General features: G+C 43.9%; 1 protein-coding gene across 12 annotated transcripts in view; it reads right to left on the bottom strand.

Moving 5' to 3' along the window:
* SIK3 (SIK family kinase 3) overlaps positions 1 to 13082 on the bottom strand; it is a 243066-nt gene that overhangs the window by 45700 nt on the left and 184284 nt on the right. For all 12 annotated transcript variants that reach the window (XM_077777598.1, XM_077777606.1, XM_077777614.1 and 9 more), the window contains 2 exons: positions 4649 to 4773; positions 4017 to 4140 (listed from right to left, as the gene is read on the bottom strand). In XM_077777598.1, the coding sequence (XP_077633724.1) occupies positions 4017 to 4140; positions 4649 to 4773 (249 nt within the window). The remainder of the gene's footprint in view (positions 1 to 4016; positions 4141 to 4648; positions 4774 to 13082) is intronic.

Below are 13082 nucleotides of genomic sequence, written 5' to 3'. Positions count from 1 at the left end.
AGCCACTGCAGAAGATAGGAATGGAGGGTTGAACGGACAGGATCTAGTAACCGATCAGCTGTGGCAATGGTGAGAGAGGAGAGGGAAAGAGGCTGGGTCCTGCCTTGCTCAGACCGTGACGCCACTCACTGAGATAGAGAACAAAGGACAGGGAGGGGGAGGCTTAAGGTCAGGTTCGAAAATGTCTCCATTGGTGTGAATTCAAGACATAAAAGGGAAGTTGATCAGTAGCTACAGGTTGGTTCGGCCACCCTTCGTCCCAGAGCAGAGGCCTGGGTCAGGGAGTTCACGGAGCATTAACTGGGGACTGAGAGACACGCCATCACTGAAGCCATCGCAGTGGATAAGATGGCTCAGAACGATGGTGGAAAGAAGAAAGGCTGAACGGATGAACAGAGAAAGAGAGATCTGGGAGAGATGACTGAGAAGGTGCATCCAGAGAGACATAAGAAACACTGGAGAGCATGGCGTCTGAGAAGCAGGGAGAAAAGTGTTTCACAAAGTAAGGAGTGACTCGCCTATAAGAAAATAGACAGCCTGCTTTAAAAATGGGCAAAACACTTGGACAGACAAGTCACCAAAGATGATAGACTGATGGCAAATAGCCATATAAAAAATGCTCCTCATCAAACATCATTAGGGAATCGTGAATTAAAAGAACAAGAAACCACTACACATCTAGCTGTGAGCCTGTCAAAACCTCAAGCCCTGACATCACAAAATGCTGGAGAGGATGTGGAGCAACAGGAATCCTCACTCATTGCTGGGGGGAATGCAGAAGGGCGCAGGCACCTTAACAGACAGTTTGGCGGTTTCTTACACAACTAAACATATTCTTCCATTGTATCCAGCAATCACACTTCTCGTATTTGCCCAAAGGAGTTGAAAACTTGTGTCCACACCAAAACCTGCAAAACATTTATGGCAGCTTTACTCATAACTGCCCAAACTTGAAGCAGCCAAGATGTCCAGTGAGTAAACAGATAAAGTGGGGTATATCCACACGATGGAATGTTATTCAGCATTAAAAAGAAATGAGCAATCAAGCCGTGAAAAGACAGAGAGGAACCTTACAAACATATTACTGGGGGATTCCAACTACTATGCGTGACATTCTAGAAAAGGCTTAATGATAGAGACAGTAAAATGGTCAGTGGTTACCAGAGGTTGGGGGAGGGGATAAATAGCCACCAAGGAGTTTTAAGCCAGTGACACTGCTCTGTATGATAGTACAATAATGAATATATGCCATCATGTATTTGTCCAAATCTATAGAATGTAAACCAAGGGTGAGCCCTAATGTAATCTATGGATTTGGGATGATAATCTGATACAGTCAATGTAGGTTGATTGACTGTAACAAATAGTCTTCTCTGGTGCAGGATACTGATAGTAGGGAAGGCTAGGGGTGTGAAGGGGATGAGGGTAGATGGCAACTGGCTTCAATTTCTCTTCAATTTGCTGTGAACCTAAAATTCACATAATAATAAAGTTTATTTTTAAAAAAGAAAGAAAGGAGGGCTGAAGTGCTAAATACTGCTGGGCAGTCATTAAGATGAAGACTGAGGCTATCCAGTGGATGATGACACGATCACGGTGACTGGCCAGAGCACTCTCCTGGACCTCGTCCCTGCTTCCTTTTATAGTAAAATTGGGAATATCTATGTCCATTTCTTTTTGCTATTTCCCTTCCAATACTGTGCTGTCACAGCCACATGAATTCAGTTCTTGCTCCTGTCCCTCTGCCAAAACTGTACATCAACCTCATTGATGATGTCCATGTTCCTAAATCCAATGTGCTCTTACTCATCTTTTCTGACCTGTCAGCAGCACCCCACACAATTCTTCACTCTCTCTTCCCTGAAACATTTTCTTACTTGTTTTCCAGGACCGCAAACCCTCTGGCTTGCCTCACTAGTGATCTCTGTGCCAATCCTTCTTCATCTTCCTGATCTCTGACTGTTAGTGCGTTCCAGAGATTAAGCGCTGGGCCTCTTCTCTATAATCGCTGCCTACAAAGCGATCTCATCTCATAGCTTTAGACACTAGCTCTACAATGATGATTCCCAAACGGACATCCCTAGCCCGTGACTCTCAACTAGCTTACAGCCCTATGTCCAACTGCCTCTGCAGTATCTCGGCCTAGGTAGGTAACAGGCATCTCAAAAGAACGCATCTAAAACATCTTTCCAAATGGTAGGTATTCTTCCCTAGCCATCCCCACCTCCGTTAGCAGTAAATCCATCCTTGGCAGGTGCTCAAGCCCAAACTCCTGGAGTTACCTTTAATTATCCTTTCCCTCACATCCAATCCACATAAATGTTGTTGGAACTAGACTGCCTAGGTTCAAATTCTAGTTCAACTACTTTGTAGCTGGGGTTATCTTGGTAAAATTACTAAAGGTCTCCTGGCGTCTGTTTTGTCACTTGTAAAATGGAGGGGATAGTCTTACGTATCTCATAGGGTTGGCATAATAATGAAATGAGTCAATGTTTGTAAGATGCTTTGACCGGGGCCTGCCACAATATGTAGTATCTCTTGAATCTGACCACTTTTTATCATCTCCACCTCCACACCACGTCTGGGAGCTAGCCACCAATGTCTCTCATCTGGATTATTGCAAAAGTGTCCCCACCTTCAGCCCCTAAGCCTTTTAACCAAGGAGAGCAGCCAAAGTGACTTTTTAAAACAAAATCACACTCTAAAGCTTTTGACATTTTTTGTGTGTGTTTGAAAATTTTGATAATCAAAGTTAGGAAAAACACAAGTCAGATTTTATCAGTCCTCTGTTAAAATCCTTTGATCCTCTGCATTTCACTCAAGGTAAAAACTCAGGTCTTTACAGTGACTGATTGGGCCCCCAAAGTAAGCTCCCCTCGCCTCTCTGACCTCATCTCTCTGTCTGGTTGCTGTCACTCCTTCCAAGCACNACACTTGTATGTTCCCTCCCAGGGGCCTCTGCATGGGCTGCTCCCCCAACTGGAAAGCTCGACTTCAGACTGCAGAGCTCACTCCCTCACCTTCTTTAAGTCTGTATTGAAATGTCACTTTCTTAGTCAAGGGGCTCCCTGGCTGTACCTTTTCTAATAACATCCCCCCGCCCCCGAGCCCCCTTTCTCTATTTTCTTTTTCTTACAGCACTTCTCATTATCAGACACATATTGGGCCATCAATTCTAAGGAGACTTAAAGTGAAATCTAGAAAAATTTTCCCGTTTATTCCAAAAGGCAACTCTCCACGTGCTTATACTGCGTTGCCAGCCACAGGCCATCCGCTCTGTAGGCTGTTCCTTCCAGTGAAAACATGACGAAGCAAACGAACTAGAGTGTTCACTGCACTGTTTCTAAAATGTTCTCATGTGCATATAAATGGTGATAAAACACTGCACGTTCTGGGTGTGTGGTGTCTGTTTTTAAAGTGTTAAATCTTTCCAAAAACTACTTACCCTACCTCCCACTCGTTTAAAAAATACTGTTTTATTTGAGGCTAGTGGGTAAGTGTGATGCGAGCAGGAAGTGTAGCAGCAGCGAGCCTGAGCTGCGAAGCCTGCTCTGTCCTGGTCACTTACCACCACATCTCAGTGGGGTCCCAGGAAGTGGAAATATCATCCTGAAAAAGGATGGGATGGGGTGAAATGGGAATATTTACTGCCTCGCAACTGTTTGACAGGCCTGATTCTTTCACATGTCACTTAAGTCTTCCTAGGAACGCCCTTGCGAACCTGCCAGCCACATGCAGATGAGGAGACCAAACTCAGAGGACTCTGCAGTCAGCCACACAACATAAGCAGCTGTACGCAGAGCCCAGTGCCTGACTCGGGCAGGGCCCCCTGATGCCATGGTCTGTGCACTGTGTTGCCAGAGAAGCTTGCTTCTGGAGACGCCAATTCAGTCAACTGGAGTGAAGAAAGGTTGCTGAACGGGCCATCTATACTCTATCGCTCAGTTCTGGCGATAACTCAGCATGGGTGGCTTTCTGTGAACCCAGTCACTGCTGTGTGCTGCGCACTCCCTTACCTGTGGACATAAAAAACGGGATGCGGAACTTTCCACTCAACACCCGGGCCCGCAGATTCTGCAGCGTGCTCCCATCAAATGGCAGGGCGCCGCACACGAGCACATACAGGACGACTCCAAGGCTCTGCATCCAAACACAGAGGACACACGGTTAATCGCAGCAGAGAAGACAGAAGAGGCCACGACAGTGTGTGCAGGAAGATGCCGGCGAGTCACGCACAGAATAATGGAACCCACTTTTCCTCCCATCTGTGAGCAATAGTACGGGGCACTGCCGAGGCAGAGCATTTCGAGCATGGCTAGCATTCTTCTCTGCTTCCAGGCATTAACAAGGGGTAACATATCTAGACTTTCTCTCAGTACTCAGCCTCTAGGGAGGAGGCCAGTGGCAGCACCAGAGAGAGTGTCTGTCCTGGCGAGGGCACCCACCCAGCTTGCCCTTGGGCTTTTTCTGCAGATGCCAAAGGCAGAGGTTGACACCTGTGGCTGGGACACCACACAAGAGCTGGAGGAAACACTCCACACGAAGAACCGGGAATTCAAAGCACAGGGGTCAAGCTCTCAATTCGTGTGCTGCACTGGGTGTCACCTGGGTGAGGACCACGTGGGGTCTAAGAGAAGGCAGTACATACCCAGATGTCCACTTTGGGCCCATCATACTCCTTTCCTTCAAAGAGCTCGGGCGCGGCATAAGGAGGGCTGCCACACCACGTCTTCAGCAGCTGCCCGGGAGTGAACAGGTTGCTGAAGCCGAAATCTAAAAAGACAAATGGACATGGCTCATGTTATCTTAACCCTGCAAATACTAGCTTCTGGTCACTGACTAAAGGCTCTGGATCATTAAATCTGAGTATCAGATGTGAAAAGAGGACACTTAGAGGGGCGCCTGGGTGGCTGAGTCAGTTGAGTGTCTGACTTTGGCTCAGGTCATGATCTAATAGCTCATGGGTTCAAGCCCCGTGCCGGGCTCTGTGCTGACAGCTCAGAGCCTGGAGCCTGCTTCGGATTCTGTGTCTCCCTCTCTCTCTGCCCCTCCCCCACTCACGCTATGTCTCTCTCTCTCTCTCTCTCTCTCAAAACATTAAATTAAAAAAAAAATAAAAAAAATAGAAGACAACACTTAGAAATTATACAACCATGTGTTAACTAACTTGGATTTAAATTAAAAAGTAATAAAATAAAACAAAAAAGAAATTATACAACCAGCCACTTGAACTTTACATGGATAACAGTGAAAGGGAGATATGGATGAGCTAGAATGTAAAAGATATCTAACTAAAAGTAAACGTGACGGGTTTAGGTCAGCTCCCTTTATAACCCACGCCGAGTAAAGCAAGCACACCTGTTCCTTTAAGAACAAGAGTGATGCTGGGTGGTGATCACTGGTGTTAAGACTGCATCAGAACCCATAACGACGCGTAAGCCCAGTCATCTGGACCCGGAATTTTCATATTATTTTTACTTCTTAAGACAAACTCCTTTTTGAACACTAGAGACACACTGGCTTGAAAATTTAGGCAGTGACGGTATTATCATTAAGGTGGCTTATTCAAAAGAAAGAATACGCAAACTGAAACAAGAACGTTTACAATTTAACTCCAAGCCCCTCTGCGCTTCAACTGCCCCCTACTTTTCTTCCCGTCCCACTGTTTTAAGAGAGAGCAGATGAGAGATGGTGGGGAGGGGGCGGGGGGACCGGCTGGGGAAGGAATGCTGAGACAATGAGCAAGGATGGCAGGCCAAAGGATAGACAGCCGCTGACTCCGGACACTCATGTATGTGAGTGTTTGCGTTATCAACTTGCGTGTAGCTCAGACTAGAATGTCCGCCCGCCCAGGCCGACCACATCCCTACAGTCACGGCACCCGAAAACACTGAGCATCCCCCTGCTCTCCCCTCCGTGGTTTTACCTCCCTTGACAACTCTGTCTCTATTTGCTATTTACTTTGCTCCTTTCTTCCTCCTACAGCAGATGTTTTCTCGCAAGGCATGCACTGATTTTTGTCTCTTTCCTTGCTCTATGGCTGCCTCTTCTGGCCTCACAGCTTCTGTTATCGTTTGTTTGGTAATAATGCTCCAAATTTATATCTCTGGTCCTAGTACCACTCTTAAGGTCCTGATACGAACTTCTAATACTTATTTGGGGAGAAACAGCTCTTCTGAAATCGAATCTGTTCTTTCGGTGATGTTCCCCTTAATGTTCGTTAAGGGCATTACCATCTCAGCTACCAAGAGCACTGGGGTCCCCATTCTCCCTCTCATTTCGCACTTCAAACTGTTAATAAAGTGTGTCTTGAATCCATTTCCTTCTCCTATTTCCATTCTTACCACCTTACTCTCTCTGACGGAGACTGATGCACAGCTTACCGCCTCAACTTCATTTCCCTCTAGGCCATCCATTCATAGCACAGTGGTGGCCAAATCACTTCTCGCTCAAATACACCGGTGGCTCCCATCTGCTCACAGAACAGTCTATCCCTCTTAGCACTGATCCCAGCCCCACCCACCCACGTTTCCAACTTCTCCTGGCCATTCTAGCGTTGCAAGACAACTCACATCCTGTGTTTACATACCTTCTTTTGGCCATTTCCTCTCCGTGCCATGACTTTTGCTTTCTTTTCCACATTTGAAATATCACTTATTTCCAAGGCCCAGTCAAATATTACTTCCTGTCTGAAGGCTTAACTGATTTCTACCACCAAAGACTATGTCAATGGCTTCCTCCTCTGTGCTTCCATAGCCCTTCATTTGTACCTCTACATTCCAACTACTCTGCTTATATTATACTCAGTTATATTATGTGTTTATGCCCTCTGCTAGTGAGTAGATGGGAGGAATACAGCTTTACTTACCAGTTTCTACACAGTGCTTTCACTGAGAGGGTGAAAAAGGGTCACTGAATTAACTGGCAATAAAATCACTAGGCCAATCCTCCGGCCACTTTCTGGCTCCCGGAGCCTTCTCATCCTTACAATGGCAGCTGGCCAGCCACTACAGCCTCTACCTCCTAGGCATCCCGTCTACAGTTCTAAAATTAACTTAATGATCACTAGGGGCTTCATTAGAAATATTTATAGCTGCTTGTGTAAGAAATCGAATATTCTCATTCATCAATGGAAAATAAATGCCTCTACTGCCACGTCTTCCTGGATCTCCTATAATAAATACCTTCCATCTTCCATGTAGTCTATTACTTTGTATTTCTCCCTTATTTAGGTTATTTTCAAATATATATTTTTCTAGCTCCTGAAAAACACCCTCTCTCTCTAGTTCCTTATGAAAACTTATTCATCTCAGACTCTCTCAAATTACCTTATATAAACAGTGTTTAAACACAGTAAGTACTTAAGAAATGTTAACTATGAATGCAACTGCATTTAAAGCTCTACCAACTAAACTACAACTTCTGACACCCAATAATTTTTAATTTAAAGTCTGCATGTGCTCAACCCTATTAAGATTTTTTTTTTCCAAGCATGAGGATATGTTGTTAAAAATTCCAACAAACAAGATTCAGCAAAGCAGATGTCTTTGGGAATTATCTAGAAAAAGGACCCTTCATTGCTATTGTTGTTACCTGGCTTCCACACATCTTCATCAGGTTATTTTCCATGACTGGCATTCCTCTGTACCGTGCGGAAGAACGGTGCAGATGGAGTCTGTAACAACTGGTGTGCTCTGACACTGGTTTGACTGGTTAGCAAAGTCCAGAAGAGACAATCATGGAGTATTTTGTATTTTGAATGAAAAAATGCAATAGGCCAAGTAATTAATTAAAAGCAGTAGGTTTAAATTTTTCCTAATAAGCAGCTTAAAATATAGAGGACGTTTCTCATTTTGAACCATGAAAGCTCTATCTACAATTAGTAACCTTTTTACCCGTTTACTCTGCTGGGGAGGGGAAAGCACAACCTTCATGGCAAGAGCTTGTTAATTCTATCAATCAAAGTAGAAATCTTTACGAAGGAAACAATCTCAAAGGGAACCATCTTCGGCAACGGCTACCGCCTTGACTGCCATGAGGCGCTATTGACAGGAGAAATGAGCCAAGAACAGGCGATCTGATCGGGGCCTGACAACCACAGGGACCCACACCTGGTCCTGCTGGTACCTGCTTCGATGGCATGTTACCACCAGATGGCTGGCTTTGACGCCTAGACCCAGTGGCAGACAGCAAAACTTCAAGAAGCCGCGACCACTCCCCTGCTTGCTCTCACTTCCCTTTACATACCAGACAAAAATCCTCTAGTCTCACGAACCTGTTGAGGGGTCTCCTGTAACCATTCCTTGTGTTGTTCCCACTCCTAACTGCACATTTAAGCCAAGTCTGCTTCTCCATGCCTGATGGGACACGTTCTTTTTTTCCCACTAAGGCCGGCGACCTCTAGTGAATGATCCTTAGGTATCCCAATTCATTCTTTAACGTACCGAACCTGAGAGAATATGACCCTCCCTCCCACTTCAGTACACGACTGTAAATTCACAGCTTCGCTGACGCACACTGCTGTCTTGCCCTCCCCACAAGAATTTCACAGGCATCTTCAATACTGCTGTGCAGCTGGGAACGTACGATTCTGGCTGGTTCACTGTCCATTTCAGCTACAATAGATTGTCTGAAAATTTAAGTGACTGATGTGGTAGAAGCTGCAAGGTATTAACATACTAAATCTGGAACTTACTGTGAAAATTTAGTTCCTTCTAATCTGTACTCCAGGGACTGAATAACTGAGACAGAAAGAATACCTCCTCTTTATTCTCTTAGCTGCTTACCTTTGGGTGCATTTTGCTACACATTTTAAGAAGACTGAAAGTAAAAAATAAAAGCAGTTAAGACTTCAACCAGTCTATTTGCGGTCCTCTTGGTGGTTTTGGGAAGTAACTCCCCGCTGCTGGGCTGTGCAGGCCGCCTGAGGCAGGTGGGGACACGCTCTCACCCTTGCTTCACACATGTCCTGTTTTAACTCAGATTTTTGTTCTATAGCCTTATTGATTTAGATAAACTTCATATTCTGTAAAAATCACCCATTTTAAGTGTACTGTTCAATGGCTTTGACTATATTCATGGAGTTGTACAATGACTACCTCAATCAATCTCAGAACATCTTCCTCACACTAAAAAGAAACCCTGTACCCATTAGCAGTCACCCCCACTTCCTCCCAACTCTCCCATCAATGACCCCAGCCCCAGGCCATCACTAATTAACTTTCTTTCTCTATGGATTTGCCTATTCTGGACATTTCCTACAAAAGGAATCATACAATATGTGGACTTTGTGTCTGCCTTCTTTTCGTTAGCACAATGTTTTCAAGGTTCATCCATGTTGTAGCATCTATCAATCAGTACTCTGTTTCTTTCTTTACCACTGAACAATATTCCATGGTATGGTTATACCACATTTTATGTACCCACTCATCAGACAATGTACATTTAGGTTATTTCCACTTTTAAGTATAATGAACAGGGGCACCTGGGTGGCTCAGTCAGTTAAGCTTCCAATTTTAGCTCAGGTCATGATCTTGCAGTTCGTGGGTTCAAGCCCCACATCGGGCTCTGTCCTGACAGCTCAGAGTCTGGAGCTTGCTTTGGATTCTGTGTCTCCCCCTCTCTCTTCCCCTCCCATGCACATGTTCTGTCTCTCTCTATCTCTCAATAATAAATAAATGTTTAAAAAATAATAGTAATACTAAAATTTTTAAAAATAAGTATAATTAATAATGTTGCTATGAGCATTCTGGAACATTTTTTGGTGAATGTATGTTTTCAGGGCACCTGGGTGGCTCATCAGTTAAATGTCCAACTCTTGATTTCAGCTCAGGTCATGATCTCTGGATTCGTGAGATGGAGCCCCAAGCTGGGCTCTGTGTGCAGTGTGGAGCCTGCCTGGGATTCTCTCTCCATGCCCTTCCTCTACTCTCACTCTGTTTCAAAATAAATAAAATAAACTTCACACACACACACACACACACGTGTGTGTGTGTATGTAATGTATATTTTCATTTCTCTTGGGGATTTTCTCTTGGGGATTCTAAAAATAGAATCACTGGTATGGTTTTAAACTTTTGAGGAATTGACCAAACTTTTATCCAAAGTGGCTGCCATGCTTCACATTCCTACCAGCAACGTACAAGATTTTCCATTTCTCCATATCCTTGTCAATACTTATTACTGTCATTTTTTAAAAAAATTACAGCCATTCTACTGAGGTATGTGGTATCCTCACTATGATTTTGGTTTGCATTTCCCTAATGGCTAATAATGTTGAACACCGTTTCATGTGCTTATTGACCACTGGTATACCCTCTTTGGACAAATGTCGATCCAATTCCTTTGCCCATTTTTAAATTGGGTTGTCTTTTTATTATTGAGTTGTAAGAGTTATTCATTTTCTCTGGATGTAAGTCCACTGATATGATTTGCAAAAATTTTCTCCCACTTTCTTTGATGCACACAAGTTTCTAATTTGGATGACGTCCACTTTATTTAGATTTTCTACAGTCACTTAATGCTTCTGATGTCATATCTAGGAAACCACTGCCTAACTCAAGGTCACAAAGATTCATCCCTGTGTTTTCTTCTAGAAATAGTTATTTTTAGTAATGCAACAGGCAGCCATGAATCTACCACACAAACAAAAAACTATTATCTTGACCATTACTTACATCGAATCACAAGCACCACCCATCTCATCCCCCCGTCTTCTCCCAACCACTGATTCTCATCTTGTCTGTATCACAGAATCACCAATGTACTTTTAGAAATGTAGAGTGATCCACAAGCCTTACCTCAGCCCTACTGCATCTCCTGGAATTAATTTAGACATCTGAATATAAGCAAACAAACAAAACATTCTTTATGAAGAAATCTGAGGACCACTCTTACTGGCAATGAGAAGTCACTGCAACTTTTAGAGTGGGGAGGTGATGCAGTAAAATTAACCCAAAAGCAAGACTAGATCAGATGTCAGGTGAACAGGAAGGCCTGTGATAAAGTAGAAGAATGGAATGGAAATGAGGAAGACTATTCCAAAACTACGTTGAGAACAGACGGGACAGCACTTGAGGCGAGCCTGGACAAACACATGCGATAAGAAGGAGGGAAAGCAGAGAGGAGGACCATGCACATCTGGGCAGGTAAGGCCTCCTCACTAGTAGTTGGTTTGGGAAGGAAAACAAAAAAATTTGTTATGCCTTGGGTTAAAGGGGGTAAGAAAAAATTCAAGTCGAGATGTTCTGAGGAACCGATCCATAGGACTGAATGAATAAGAATCTTTTGAAAGAGTAAGTGTAGCAAAAAGGGATGGCTGGGAATGAAGGCTAGAACGCACCCCTAAGTACTCTCTGTGTTACAAGTGCAGGAAGAGAAAGAGGATGCGGCAAAAAGCGGAGAGAAATATCATTACGACGAGACGGGAGAAAAGCCTCTCAAGAAAGGAAAAGGGAGGCCTGCAGCCATCAGACAACATCATTCTAGTAGTCCGCAGCCTGTGCCTGGGGGAAAGCACAGGGACGTAATTACTCTAGCTCAGAAACGGGATCACTTCCCCTCACGATTTCTACTTGTTCATTTGTCTTCATGAATGCTAAGTCATAGAACTGGGCTCCAGACACGATCCAGATTCATTCTGAATCACCCAGATGTCACACGGTGAACCAAATAAGACATTTGTCACCAAGTCTGATAACAAACCAATAAATGATCATTCCAAACCAGTAGGAAATTCACACAGGGTACTTGGAAATGAGCCACTCGGCCACGCAGCTGGGCGGCACGAACCCTGGAGGGAGCCGGGCACCTGGGAGACCCAGAACCAGACTGGCCCGGGCTCTGTCAGAGCGGCACCTTCCCATCCCTGCAGCACAATTATGCAGAATAAGGTCAGGAGACCTTCTGTAAAGGACCCTCTGTCAAGTGCTGTGTTACACTACTCAAGATGAGCATGAGTTTTGTTGTACATCTGGGAAACTGCGGTTTGTTAAGCAACATGCCCAAATTTAAAGTTGGAAAAAAAAAATTCCTAAGAACAAGGCTTAGCCAACAATGCCAGTCTACATGCCCTAAAACCCCATACCCACCCACTGCGTTTTATGTATATTTCTGTTGAGGTAAATATACATCCCATAACTATTTCTGCACAACTTCCGAATTCCTTAGTTATTATATTCTGTTTTTCATGTTATTCTTGACTATCAACCCTTTGCTCTATTTATGTCATTCCCAAAGTTACCCAGTGCTTGAGGCGCGCTCCATGTTTCATTAAAAACAGTGCACTGAGGGGCACCTGGGTGGCTCAGTCAGTTGGGCGTCTGACTCTGGCTCAGGTCATGGTCTCATGGTTCATGGGTTCAAGTGCCACATTGGGCTCTGTGCTGACAGCTAGCTCAGAGTCTGGAGCCTGGTTCAGATTCTGTGCCTCCTTCTCTCTCTGACCCTCCCTGACTCGTGCTGTCTGTCTCTCAAAAACAAATAAGTGTAAAAAAAAAAATTAAAAACAGTGCCTTGAAAAGAATGGTAGGCATTATATATCATTGAGAAAAAGCTAAATTTTTCTTTCTTTTTTTAAAAGTTTATTTGAGAGAGAGAGAGAGAACGCAAGAGAATCCCAAGCAAGAGAATCTGCACTGACAGTGCAGAGCCTGAAGTGGGGCTCAAACCCATAAACCGTGAGATCATGATCTGAGCCGAAATCAAGACTTGGATGCTTAACAAACTGAGCCACCCAGGTGTCCCAGGGCTGTTGTTTTCAATAAATGGCATGAGAACAACAGGTTTTCCATATGTAAAAAAAAATTAAATAGGACACTTTCCTCACACGATGTCCTTAAATCACTTCCAGGTGGATCATAGACTCAATGCAAAGGTAAAACTACAAGATTTTTATAAAATAATAAAAGTGAAGATCTTTATAGCCTCAAGGGATGGAAAGATTTCTTTAAAAAGAAACAAAAAGCACTAATCGTAAAGGAAAAAGTGGCAAATTTGGTTACATTACAATTATACTAAAATGTCAACTCACTGAAAGACATTTTAAAAAGAGTAAAATGAGATACCACAAAGCAAAAGAAAAT

Source organism: Crocuta crocuta, unplaced genomic scaffold (assembly GCF_008692635.1).
Source record: "Crocuta crocuta isolate KB4526 unplaced genomic scaffold, BGI_CrCroc_1.0 scaffold271, whole genome shotgun sequence".
NCBI lineage: Eukaryota > Metazoa > Chordata > Mammalia > Carnivora > Hyaenidae > Crocuta > Crocuta crocuta.
The sequence above is the reverse complement of the archived record's forward strand: the minus strand, read 5'-3'. Positions and strand labels throughout refer to the sequence as shown.